The sequence below is a fragment of the Oncorhynchus nerka genome, linkage group LG24, assembly GCF_034236695.1.
Source record: "Oncorhynchus nerka isolate Pitt River linkage group LG24, Oner_Uvic_2.0, whole genome shotgun sequence".
NCBI lineage: Eukaryota > Metazoa > Chordata > Actinopteri > Salmoniformes > Salmonidae > Oncorhynchus > Oncorhynchus nerka.
Window position 1 is genome coordinate 22,700,861 of NC_088419.1, and position 13,527 is coordinate 22,714,387.

General features: G+C 45.4%; 1 protein-coding gene across 1 annotated transcript in view; it reads left to right on the forward strand.

Moving 5' to 3' along the window:
• Positions 1 to 13,527, forward strand: part of LOC115107671 (laminin subunit alpha-4-like) — a 41,287-nt gene that overhangs the window by 13,428 nt on the left and 14,332 nt on the right. The window contains exons 9-25 of the mRNA XM_029631172.2: positions 63 to 214; positions 3,662 to 3,772; positions 4,213 to 4,324; positions 4,605 to 4,769; positions 4,903 to 5,096; positions 7,666 to 7,782; positions 8,376 to 8,524; positions 8,877 to 9,018; positions 9,118 to 9,211; positions 9,312 to 9,428; positions 9,569 to 9,754; positions 9,962 to 10,101; positions 10,264 to 10,428; positions 11,227 to 11,372; positions 12,688 to 12,850; positions 13,071 to 13,204; positions 13,356 to 13,527. Coding sequence (XP_029487032.1) covers positions 63 to 214; positions 3,662 to 3,772; positions 4,213 to 4,324; positions 4,605 to 4,769; positions 4,903 to 5,096; positions 7,666 to 7,782; positions 8,376 to 8,524; positions 8,877 to 9,018; positions 9,118 to 9,211; positions 9,312 to 9,428; positions 9,569 to 9,754; positions 9,962 to 10,101; positions 10,264 to 10,428; positions 11,227 to 11,372; positions 12,688 to 12,850; positions 13,071 to 13,204; positions 13,356 to 13,527 — 2,459 coding nt within the window. The remainder of the gene's footprint in view (positions 1 to 62; positions 215 to 3,661; positions 3,773 to 4,212; positions 4,325 to 4,604; positions 4,770 to 4,902; positions 5,097 to 7,665; positions 7,783 to 8,375; positions 8,525 to 8,876; positions 9,019 to 9,117; positions 9,212 to 9,311; positions 9,429 to 9,568; positions 9,755 to 9,961; positions 10,102 to 10,263; positions 10,429 to 11,226; positions 11,373 to 12,687; positions 12,851 to 13,070; positions 13,205 to 13,355) is intronic.

The following is a 13,527-nucleotide window of genomic DNA, read 5'->3' on the forward strand; positions in this document are numbered from 1 at the left end:
TTTAGCATGATGTGATGTTGGGGAAATTACACACAAAAATGTTGTCTCCTCCCTACCACCAGGTTGTGATGAGTGTATCTGGCACCTGATTGGTGACCTGAGGCTGTCCAATAAGACCCTGGACCAGGTGAAGGTCAGTGTGTTGAACATCTCCACTGGGGCTGCAGCCAACGACAGGCTCAAGTACTACAACTACACCGCCCAACGTCTGCAGGTATGGTACATTTTCAAATCAAATCAAATTTTATTTGTCACATACACATGGTTAGCAGATGTTAATGCGAGTGTAGCGAAATGCTTGTGCTTCTAGTTCTGACCATGCAGTAATATCTAACAAGTAATCTAACCTAACAATTTCACAACAACTACCTTATACACAAAAGTGTAAAGGAATGAATAAGAATACGTACATAAAAATATATGAATGAGCGATGGCCGGACGGCATAGGCAAGATGCAGTAGATGGTATAGAGTACTGTATATACATATTAGATGAGTAATGTAGGGTATGTAAACATTATACAGTATAAAGTGTCATTGTTTAAAGTGGCTAGTGATAAATTGATGTAATGAATGTTTCTTTATTAAAGTGGCTAGAGATGAGTCAGTATGTTGGCAGCAGCCACTCAATGTTAGAGATTGCTGTTTAACAGTCTGATGGCCTTGAGATAGAAGCTGTTTTTCAGTCTCTCGGTCCCCGCTTTGATGCACCTGTACTGACCTTGCCTTCTGGATGATAACGGGGTGAACAGGCAGTGGCTCGGGTGGTTGTTGTCCTTGATGATCTTTTTGGCCTTCCTGTGACATCTGGTGGTGTAGGTGTCCTGGAGGGCAGGTAGTTTGCCCCCAGTGATGCAGACCTCACCACCCTCTGGAGAGCCTTACAGTTGTGGGCGGAGCAGTTGCCGTACCAGGCGGTGATACAGCCTGACAGGATGCTCTCCATTGTGCATCTATAAATGTTTGTGAGTGTTTTTGGTGACAAGACAAATTTCTTCAGCCTCCTGAGGTTGAAGAGGTGCTGCTGAGCCTTCTTCACCACGCTGTCTGTGTGGGTGGACCATTTCAGTTTGTCCGTGATGTATATGCCAAGGAACTTAAAACTTTCCACCTTCTCCACTACTGTCCCGTCGATGTGGATAGGGGGCTGCTCCCTTTGCTGTTTTCTGAAGTCCCCGATCATCTCCTTTGTTTTGTTGACATTGAGTGTGAGGTTATTTTCCTGACACCACACTCCGAGGGCCCTCACCTACTCCCTGTAGGCCGTCTCGTCGTTGTTGGTAATCAAGCCTACCACTATAGTGTCGTCTGCGAACTTGATGATTGAGTTGGAGGCATGCATGGCCATGCAGTCATGGGTGAACAGGGAGTACAAGGTGAGGGCTGAGAACGCACCCTTGTGGGGCCCCAGTGTTGAGGATCAGCGGGGTGGAGATGTTGTTTCCTACCCTCACCACCTGGGGGCGGCCCGTCAGGAAGTCCAGGACCCAGTTGCACAGAGCGGGGTGACAAGTTTGGAGGGTACTATGGTGTTAAATGTTGAGCTGTAGTCGATGCACAGCATTCTTACATAGGTATTCCTCTTGTCCAGATGGGTTAGGGAAGAGTGCAGTGTGATTGCGATTGCGTCGTCTGTGGACCTATTGGGGCGGTAAGCAAATTGGAGAAGGTCTAGGATGTCAGGTAGGGTGGAGATGATATGGTCCTTGACTAGTCTCTCAAAGCACTTCAAGATGACGGAAGTGAGTGTGTCACGTTCTGACCATAGTTCTTTTGTGTTTTCCTTGTTTTAGTTTTGGTCAGGACGTGAGCTAGGTGGGCATTCTATGTTGTGTGTCTGGTTTGTCTATTTCTATGTTTGGCCTGATATGGTTCTCAATCAGAGGCAGGTGTTAGTAATTGTCTCTGATTGGGAACCATATTTAGGTAGCCTGTTTTGTGTTGGGTTTTGTGGGTGGTTGTTTCCTGTCTTTGTGTTTTCTGCACCAGATAGGGCTGGTTTGGTTTTCACGTTTATTGTTTTGTATTCCTGTTCATGTTTGAGTTACCTTATTAAATTACCATGAACTATAACCACGCTGCGTTTTGGTCCGCCTCTCCTTCCCAGAAAGAAAGCCGTTACAGAGTGCTACGGGGCGGTAGTCGTTTAGCTCAGTTACCTTTGCTTTCTTGGGAACAGGAACAATGGTGGCCCTCTTGAAGCATGTGGGACCAGCAGACTGGGTTAAAGATTGATTGAATATGTCCGTAAACACACCAGCCAGCTGGTCTGCACATGCTCTGAGGACGCAGCTGGGGATGCCGTCTGGGCCTGCAGCCTTGCGAGGGTTAACACGTTTAAATGTTTTACTCATGTTGACTGCAGTGAAGGAGAGCCCGCAGGTTTTGGTAGCGGGCCATGTCAGTGGCACTGTGTTGTCCTCAAAGCGAGCAAAGAAGTTGTTTAGTTTGCCTGGGAGCAAGACATCGTGGTCCGCGATGGGGCTGGTTTTCCTTTTGTAGTCCATGATTGACTGTAGACCCTGCCACATACCTCTCGTGTCTGAGCCGTTGAATTGCGACTCTACTTTGTCTCTATACTGACACTTAGCTTGTTTGATTGCCTTGCGGAGGGAATAGCTACACTGTTTGTATTCGGTCATGCTTCCGGTCACCTTGCCCTGATTAAAAGCAGTGGTTCGCGCGCTTTCAGTTTTGCGCGGATGCTGCCATCAATCCACGGTTTCTGGTTGGGGAATGTTTTAATAGACGCTGTGGGTACAACATCACCGATGCACTTGCTAATTAACTCGCTCACCAAATCAGCGTATTCATCAATGTTATTGTCCGACGCTATGCAGAACATATCCCAGTTCACGTGACCGAAGCAATCTTGAAGGGTGGAATCCGATTGTTCGGACCAGTGTTGAACAGACCTGAGCACGGGCGCTTCCTGTTTTAGTTTCTGTCTGTAGGCTGGAAGCAACAAAAAGGAGTTGTGGTCAGATTTTCCGAAAGGAGGGTGGGGAAGGGCTTTATATGCGTTGCTGAAGTTAGAATAACAACGATCCAGGGTTTTGCCAGCCCGGGTCACGCATTAGATATGCTGATAAAATTTAGGGAGCCTTGTTTTCAGATTAGCCTTGTTTAAATCCCCAGCTACAATAAATGCAGCCTCAGGATATGTGGTTTCCAGTTTACATAGAGTCAAAACAAGTTATTTCAGGGCCGTCGATGTGTCTGATTGGGGCGGGATATACATGACTGTGATTATGATCGAAGAGAATTCTCTTGGTAGATAATGCGGTCGGCATTTGATTGTAAGGAATTCTAGGTCAGGTGAATAAAAGAACTTGAGTTCCTGTATGTTGTTATGATCACACCATGTACAGCCTTTCTCTCTGCTCAGGCTGATATAGTTGGGACTCAATATGTTTATACACACCTATATTATCAGTTCATTTTGATTTAAATAAGACAAATAAGCAGCTCAACTAGCAGAGTTTTTCTAAAAATAAAGTTTGGCAAATATCATACACCAACCAACCAACCAACGAGCCAATCTAACAACCATTCTACTGTGTGAATCACATCATTTTCTTCTCACAATCCTAACATAAATGTAGTGTATTGTAATAGTATTGTGGAAGTGTATCCCATTACCCCTATGTTTTGTTTCCAGACACAGTTTGTGAACTGGAGGAATAAGTCAGCTCTGATGAGGACCCAGACTGGGCAGCTGGAGGAGGCCAGCGCTGTTCTACTCTTAGACATGAACCATCTTGCAGAGACGGTAAGAGGACACCTTCATCACTCATCCTCCTCCACCTTCCTCCTTTCATAGTTGACATTTCTCTGGAGGTGAAATAATGTCCAAATGCAAAAACCAACATAGAGTTAATTCATACTAACTCAAATGTTTTTGTTGCATGCTTCGTAAACAACTAGTGTAGACTAAAAAATGAAACTATTTAGCAGTCTTCTGGCTTGGGGGTAGAAGCTGTTCCAGAACCAAATCTCCCACTATCTCCCACTACTCGATTTAAAATTTTAATGTTAACGTCTGTCACGAGAGACTAAGGTTATACAGTTCAGTTATCTCTGAGCCATCAAATCTGTTTTAGTTGAGCTTGTGGTGGTGGTGTCCAGAATGTGTCATTGATATTTGTGTTCTGTGGTGCTTTTCATGTCTTGACTATGTAATTGATCTGTGTGGTGTTTGCTGTGGGCCAGGAGAGTGTACTGAAGTCCTTGGGGGACAGAGTGGATGACGACACACTACAGAGCTTCACTCTGGCTGATGAGCTGACAACTAACCTTACCGCCATCAAAGTGCTAATTGAAGGTATTGTTAAGCCTGCTAAAGATACACTGCTATGCCTCTCTGAGCACCGTACACCTCCCCCATTATTCATAATGCTCCTAGGTATGTTATAAATGTTGATATATGATATCCAATTACTTTTTAAGCCCGCCTTGCCTTAAGATTTAAATCCAAATCACCTTTGCTGTATTTCCTACTGCCATCCATTGATCAGCACTTGTTTATGAGGGTGCTTTTGGTCCCATAGCCATATCCCAGCCTTCCTTCCCCCTGTGCTCTGTGTTGTGTCTGTGTCTCACAGAGATGATCAGTGACTGGAAGCTGTACAGTGTTCATCAGGATCTGGACCCAGAGATCATCATTCAAAAGACAGCTGTTGCCGAGGGCATGGTGGCCTGGATAAAGAAACTGGACCTTTCCCCACAAGAACCCATCGCCACCGATGAGTCAACCGAGGCCCACGACCGTGAGAAAAAATGCACAGATTCACACATAGACACATCTACACAAAGAAACACACACGCTACAGACGTGTTATAATGGAGAGGTAGAGACAAGCTCTGTGGTCTTGTGTATTTACAAATGTTTGTGTTGTCCAGTCCTTAGACGCATGCGTCAGCTGGAGAAGAAGCTGATCAGTACAGACAGCCGCGTGGCCCCGGTACGGGAGGTGCTCTCCCGCTTCACCAACAAGCTCTCTGAGGCCCAGGAGATCCTCCAGAAGGCTGCCAACACTGTCCAGGAGACGGAAGACATGAACAAAGCCAACACTGTCAAATTCCAGAAGAGTGAGGTAACTTCCCACGACCCCGGGGTCAGCTTGGACTAGAGCGTGCCGTCTGGAGCCTCTCTCCTCCTGCCTCCCCAAATGCCTCTAGCTGACTGACTGGCTGCCTGACTGACTTTATGCCTTCCCTACTGGCTGCCCGACTCCTTGGCTCTCTGCTTGCCTGACTCCCTGGCTCCCTGTGTTTGTCAGCATGGTTTCGTTACCACAGCTCACTCTGATCGCTAGTCACTTAAACAATGCCACTTTAAATAATGCCACTTTAATAATGTTTACATGTCTTACATTACTCATATCATATGTATATACTGTATTTTATACCATCTATTGCACCTTGCCGATGCCGCTCGGCCATCGCTCATCCATATATTTACATGTACATATTCTCATTCACCCCTTTTTGATTTGTGTGCATTAGGTAGTTGTTGGGGAATTGAAAGGTTACTTGTTAGATATTACTGCACTGTCGGAACCAGAATAACAAGCATTTCAATTCACCCGCATTAACATCTGCTAACCATGTGTATGTGACCAATAACAATTGATTTGATAGCGCCCAGCTAAAGAGATCAGTGCAGCTCCAGCCTGCTCTGAGGTGCATCAGTACCGTTTGCCTTTATCTTCCCTCTGACTGTTGCAGGAATTCAGCTTGACTTTATCACTGGAAAGCAACAGTTCATCTCCTTCCAAGGAATAGACCAGATATTCCCTCTCTGCCATACAGTATGGGGATTGTAGTTGTTCCCAACATCTGCCAGAGAACTCAGTTACCCATGGTATTTAGTAGTAGAGAACAATAATACAGAAACAGCTGTTAGGGATTGTTAGGAGGCACAAAGTGGGGGGTAGATACATTATTGTACAACACAAGCGTAACCCCATAGCCCATATCAAGAGGATATGCCCCTTAGAGTTGAATAACCACAGCTACTTGAATGTGTACAGTAATTTTGTACAGATCCTGAACGTTTCCTCCATCTGAGGCATGGGGCTAGTTAGACAACTGAAAGATTTTAAATAATAGATCCAAAATACAATACAACAGGCCTGTTGTTCCTATTCATTATGGTGTGAAATCCTGAGGGATTGCGATTCTAATTTATACCAGAGACTGGCCCTGTTGTCATGTACAAATTGACATTATGGGCCTATTGTGGTTGTGCTGTAATGAAGGCTGGAGCTAGGAGCAACCAGCTGCTGCAGTGAAGGCTGGAGCTAGGAGCAACCAGCTGCTTCAGTGAAGGCTGGAGCTAGGAGCAACCAGCTGTTGCAGTGAAGGCTGGAGCTAGGAGCAACCAGCTGCTGCAGTGAAGGCTGGAGCTGGGAGCAACCAGCTGCTGCAGTGAAGGCTGGAGCTAGGAGCAACCAGCTGTTGCAGTGAAGGCTGGAGCTGGGAGCAACCAGCTGCTGCAGTGAAGGCTGGAGCTGGGAGCAACCAGCTGCTGCAGTGAAGGCTGGAGCTGGGAGCAACCAGCTGCTGCAGTGAAGGCTGGAGCTAGGAGCAACCAGCTGTTGCAGTGAAGGCTGGAGCTAGGAGCAACCAGCTGTTGCAGTGAAGGCTGGAGCTGGGAGCAACCAGCTGTTGCAGTGAAGGCTGGAGCTAGGAGCAACCAGCTGTTGCAGTGAAGGCTGGAGCTAGGAGCAACCAGCTGTTGCAGTGAAGGCTGGAGCTGGGAGCAACCAGCTGTTGCAGTGAAGGCTGGAGCTAGGAGCAACCAGCTGTTGCAGTGAAGGCTGGAGCTAGGAGCAACCAGCTGTTGCAGTGAAGGCTGGAGCTGGGAGCAACCAGCTGTTGCAGTGAAGGCTGGAGCTAGGAGCAACCAGCTGTTGCAGTGAAGGCTGGAGCTGGGAGCAACCAGCTGTTGCAGTGAAGGCTGGAGCTGGGAGCAACCAGCTGTTGCAGTGAAGGCTGGAGCTGGGAGCAACCAGCTGTTGCAGTGAAGGCTGGAGCTGGGAGCAACCAGCTGTTGCAGTGAAGGCTGGAGCTAGGAGCAACCAGCTGCTGCAGTGAAAGCTGGAGCGAGGAGCAACCAGCTGCTGCAGTGAAGGCTGGTGCGAGGAGCAACCAGCTGCTGCAGTGAAGGCTAGAGATAGGACAACCAGCTGGTGCAGGGCTGTATGTGTGTGTTATCTCCTTGATCTGGGCCTCGGCTTCAAATCTATTCCGTGAATGGTGTACTGTCCAAACAGGAGGCAGACCATAATCTGGGGCTCTTCCTTCCCATAGCAGATTAGTCAACACAAGTCGTGGCAGGAGAAACACAGCCAGGGTTACTATGGGGGAAAGAGAATGTTACTGTACCATACTCATAACTGCTGTCAACACATATCTCTCTCTTGCCTCTTTAGGGCAAAATACAAGTTGTTAAAGGGAGTTCTGTAAATTAAATGTTGATGTTCTGCATCGATTAGGCTTGCAGCTTTCATTTGACATTTGAAATGATTCTACCTATGATTTGTGTACTTTTATGATACAAGTGTTCATATGGGAGAGATACATAACCAGTACTCTCTACACAATGTTTATTCTCGGTTAGTCAGAGTATTCGCTAATCCTGTCCACTCTCGCTCCCAGGCCAAGCAGCAGGAACTGATAGAGAACCACGAAGCTGTGAATGACACCTTGCAGTTGGCTAAAGACCTTATCATGGACACTGAAAATACTGTGGCCGAGATGCATCTCCTGGTGCAGGTAAGGTCTGTTCTCGGCCTGTATACTCTTAGGAAAAAGGCTTCCAAAAGGGTTCTTCGGCTGTCCCCATAGGATAACCTTTTTTGGTTCTAGGTAGAACCCTTTTGGGTTTCATTTAGAATCCTCTATGGAAATGGTTCTACATGGAACGCAAAAGTATTCTACCTGGAACCAAAAAGGGTTCTTCAAAGGGTTCTCCTATGAGGACAGCCGAAGAACACTTTTAGGTTCTAGATAGAAAAAAAATGTTAAGAGTGTACACACCATAGTCACTATTAACCTGCTATGCCTGAAAGCTTTGTGTTTTGGACCCACTCAATGAGGTCATCATGTAATGTTTCAGTTCATGTGTTGAATATGGACTGACAGGGAGAGTCCCATGTACTGGTCTATGCAATCCATAACAAATTTAACAGACAGACAAAATGAGAGACTCATTTTTGGAATTGATTGGGATCGAAAAAGCCACTGCTTCTTTGAACAATTCCCCTTTAAGTCAATTGCCTCTCTATTGGGTTACTCAGTAGGGAAATATAATCATTCAGAGGTAATATTGTCAGTTAAGTCCTGGAATGGGGTCTTTGTCTGTGTAGAACGTGACTGAATACCACGCTGCGATCGACGGCGCCAGCAAGGGGCTGCAGGAGAAGACTGAGGTGCTGCCCCTGACAGACAGAGACCTGGTCCTGAGAGCCCAGGACCACGCAGAGGACCTCCAGAGTCAAGCGGACGAGCTGGAGTAGTGAGCAGTAGTGATGTTACATAGTAGTGATCTAATCATTGCATCACTCTAAACACTCCTCCTTAGTCCATTATAAATGCACATCACATTGTAGAACCAACCAACTACTAAGTACCACTACACTTGAATATCCTCTACTCTATGATAATGGACACCACATTCAAGATACAAAATACCCACTGAACATGTTTATCCAACACGGGATAAAAGCACCATTGAAAGGCCACCCTTTAATGTACAGTAGTAGCACCAGTTAAAAGTAGGCCAGCACTTCAGCTATGTTCCTTATCCTCAATGCTTTACAAACATTCTAACCAGACATTGATTTTGTGGTATGTTTCTTTTCACCTAGTGCTCTGAAACGCAGTGATGCCAACGGCTTCGTGCAGAAGGCTCTGGTTACAGCCAATGTGTACAACAACATAGTCCAGTACATCGAAGAGGCCAACATCACTGGACTGGCAACAATGGATTTAGCAACAAGAGCTGAGGATGTAGGTTGTCTGAAATGCGCAATTAGCTACATATCATATATTTAGGCTACTGTACTGTGATTTTCGCTTGGTAACCTAAAACTGTGCTGTCTATGGCAGGCCAGCGATGGGATCAACACCCAGCTGGGGTTTCTGAAGACCCAGAGTGAGAATGTCTTCAAGGAATCTGTTTCATTGCGCTCTGAGCAATTTGGTATAACACATTTTCTGGTTCAGCACTGTTTGATTATTGTTAGAAACTAACTTGTACAGGTTATGCTCAGTGATGATGCATGTGTAAATTATCTCCACAGAGGTTGAAGCTGAGGTTCTGGACAAGATGAAATACATTGAGGAGACCAAGGAGACCATGGGGGATTACACCAAAAAACTAGCGGTAGTACTGAAAGATATCAAGGGAATTGAGCCAGGTAAAACACATTATCTTTCTGGCCCGTAGCCTATCTAGGGTCTCTGACATACACATCATTGTATTCACTTCCCTTCCAAGGTTGCTCTCATCTCTTTAGTGACATTTTCTTTTGTTCTGAATTCCACTCTGACCTTCCAGGCAGAACCACCAAGCGTCTGGAGCTCACCGAGGAGGTGGCTGAAGGCACCCTGAACCGGTCAGTGGAGGTCCTGCAGACCATCACCCCCATCCACGAGAAGGTGGAGGAGTGGGCCACCAGCATGAAGAACCAAGATTACTCTGCTGCAGCCTTTGACCGTGCTGTAGTCTCTGCTGGGGAAGCAGGTACAGTACACCCATACAGACAACAGCATTTCAATCCTCAACAGAGAAGACTTCATGACAAAGCATTACACTGGAACTAGTAAGTGTAAAACTGAACAGAGATTCTCAGAAAAAATGCTCTGTGGTTGTGGTGGCTTAATAGAAAAAAGTAGTTGAATTATTGTTGTAAATTGTCATCTTCCTCTCCATCTATGGTGGTGTCTTTAGTGGAGAACCTGTCTGAGCTGGTCCCTGAACTGCTGCATAAGCTGCGTGTGGTGGAGGAGAAGAACCAAGTGAACAATGTGACCACTAACATCATGAGGATCAGAGAGCTCATTGCCCAGGCCAGGAGTGTGGCCAAGAAGGTCAATATTATCATCTTAACAATCACTATATCACAACCGAAATGTACTTTCATCCACCTATGATGAGTAAAATTCAATTTAGTCTCATGTTACTATAATCCCAAGTCTTGTTCGTAATCAAGGTCGTATGACATGGATATATCATGTTTTGTCACACCATAGGTCCAAGTGTCCATGAAGTTCAATGGTCAGTCATCGGTTCAGGTGCAGCCCCACACCAACCTGGAGGACCTGAAGACAGTGACCACCATCAGCCTGTTCATCAGGGTGGACCCAGATAAGGACCCTATCGAGGACCGCTTCATCTTCTATCTGGGAGACAGAAACGTGAGGATGCTTGGGGGAGAGGAGGGACAGGGAACAGGGAGCAGGGCTGGTTCTGGGTTCAGCAGCTTGGCTCTTTTATAAAGCAGATATGTTTGTCCTGTATAGCCAACTCGTGCTGTTGTGATGTCACTACCATGGGAGTTTGCCATAAAGCATAAACACATCTGGGATCAGGATAGCAGCATAGAACACAATGGCTCCTGTGATCTGACTGAGGCATTGTTCTGTTGTGTGCAAGAAGTGGGTGGGTGGGTGGGTGGGAGGAGAGGGGTGCAGAATGGCCCAGATCTGCTATTGAAACTTCCCAGACTTGGACCCTGAGGATGGCCTGAGATGAAAGGGAGAGCAGCTTGTGTGCAGATGAATGGTTTGTTGTCATTATGTGAGCAGGAGAGGCCTTTGAAAGCAGACGGTTGCCGTTTTTGAAAGGTTTCCAGGAAACCCCTGTTAACAATAGTGTGTGCCACTGCCTTCAAAGTCGGGGATCCTTTACATAAATGGCGTTAACCCCCACCCATAGGGGCTTATTGACAGCAGGGCAGATCTCTCCTCTCTGGGCCTCTCTGTTCTCATTAACGATGCTGCTTACCCTGGTGATTCTGCCACTGCTGTAAATTAGGCAGTGGTGTTTCCTTAGAAATGGCACTCTCAGTGACCATTCGTTGGTTTTATGAAACCAAAGATTTGGATGCTTTGCTTTTCCTGAAAAGAGCACAGGCAGGGATTCCATATTACAGTACATGCATTATATGTTGTATAAAACCTGTAACCTTGTTTTTTGTCCTATATATCATGTAGGGTAGGAAGGACTACATGGGTCTGGCAATCAAGAATGACAACCTGGTGTACGTCTACAACCTGGGAGAGGAAGATGTCGAGATCCCACTTGGTTCAAAGCCTATCAGCCAATGGCCTCCAGTCTTCAACCTCATCAAAGTGGAGAGGTACAGTAGAGTATTTCCTAAGAAACAGATCCACACAGATTGACTCTCATATTCTGGAAGCAGATCAGTTAATGCTTGATAGACAAGACTTCTGTCATGTCTGCTGTCACGCCATACATGTTTGGCATCATGACTGACAACCAATGACAAAGGACTTGGCTAAAGCACATACAGTACAGCCAGAGGTGGAAAAAGTACTGAATTGTCATACCTGAATAAAAATAAAGATACCTTAATATAAAATGACTCAAGTAATAGAAAGTGAAAGTCACCCAGTAAAATACTACTTGAGTAAAAGTCTAAAAGTATCTGGTATTAAATGTACTTAAGTACAGTGGTGGGAAAAGAACTCAACTATCATTATTGAGTAAAAGTAAATGCTATACATCAAATTCCTTATATCAAGCAAACCAAACGACACGATTTCCTTATTATTCTATATTTTTGACAGCCAGGGGCACACTCCACCACTCAGACATAATACAAATTATTAGTTTGTAAATTAAGTGAGTCTGCCAGATCAAAGGCAGTAGGGATGACCAGGGACGTTCTCTTGATAAGTCTGTGAATTGGACCATTTTCCTGTACTGCTAATGTAACGTTTGTCGTCCTCGTCTGAGGAGTATGAAGGATCGGAGGACCAATGTACAGCGTGGTACGTGTTCATGATGAATTTTTTAAACACAGAACACTAAAACAAATATAACAGAGAATGACACGAAATTAAACAGTCCTGTCTGGTGACATACACAAAGACAGAAAACAATCACCCACGAAACACAGGTGGGAAAAGGCTGCCTAAGTATGATTCTTAATCAGAGACAACTAATGACACCTGCCTCTGATTGAGAACCATACCAGGCCAAATGCAAAACACAACATAGAAAAACGAACATAGACAACCCACCCCAACTCACGCCCTGACCAACCTAAAACAAAGACATAGCAAAAGAACTAAGGTCAGAACGTGACAGCTAAGCATTCAAATTGTAATGAGTACTTTTGGGTGTATGTATGGAGTTAGAAAGTACATTATTTTCTTTAGGAATGTAGTGAAGTAAAAGTAAAGTTGTCAAAAATTGTAAATAGTAAAGATACCCCAAAAAACTACTTAAGTAGTATTTTTACTTATGTACTTTACACCACTGAGTACAGATCTGCGACCAGGCTAAAGGTCGTCCATCCATTCACACAGTCAATACATCTGTCTAGTCTAACCACTCACAGGGAGCTAGGAGGCTGATCTGCCCATACAGGAGGTAATGGTGTTGATGTGACTGATTATTCACGCTGCTTTGTGTCTCTGTTTTGACAGGATGGGCAGACATGGCAAAGTGTTTCTGACCGTACCCAGTCAGGCTTCCACAGACGAGCAGAAATTCATCCAGAAGGGAGAGGCCTTTGGCACCGACTCCCTGTTCGACCTGGATCCTGAAGACACTGTCTTCTTTGTGGGTGGCGTCCCCGCTGATGTCAGGGTACAGTATTACTTTCTAACAGGATATGACACCAGCCTCTGATCAGAGTTCTGTGGCATTGGCGAATGCATAGCAGACTGTTTTCATCATACAGTGTTGATGTAACCTGTACTTCACACAAGACCCATTGACACAGCAGGATTGAATCAGTATTGCAATGATTCTGTATTTACGCTTCCAAGATAAGATTCTGAATGTTGTTTATTTGTTTTTCTTGTAGCTTCCACCTGCACTAAGCCTAGCTCCTTTTGTGGGCTGCATCGAATTGGCCTCTTTGAATAACGATGTCATCAGTATGTACAATTTCAAACAGACCCACAAGATGGATGTAGTTGCTTCAACACCTTGTCCCAGGTATGATATACTGCATCTTGTCCAAACATTTTTGTTGGTAACTTTAGATATTACCTCTGCCTTTAAAGAGTCCACGTCTACATCTGAGGCTTGTTCAGAAAAGTAACTTAATGTTGACTTAAATCGAACATTGTTTTCTTTGCCCTATCAGGTATAAGCTGGCATTCTCACAGAGTCGTATCGCCAGCTACCTGTTTGACGGAACTGGGTATGCCCTCATCAACAACATGGAGAGGAGGGGTAAATTTGGCATCGTCACCCGGTTTGACATTGCTGTTCGGACAGTGGCAAACAACGGTATCCTGTTACTCATGGTCAATGGG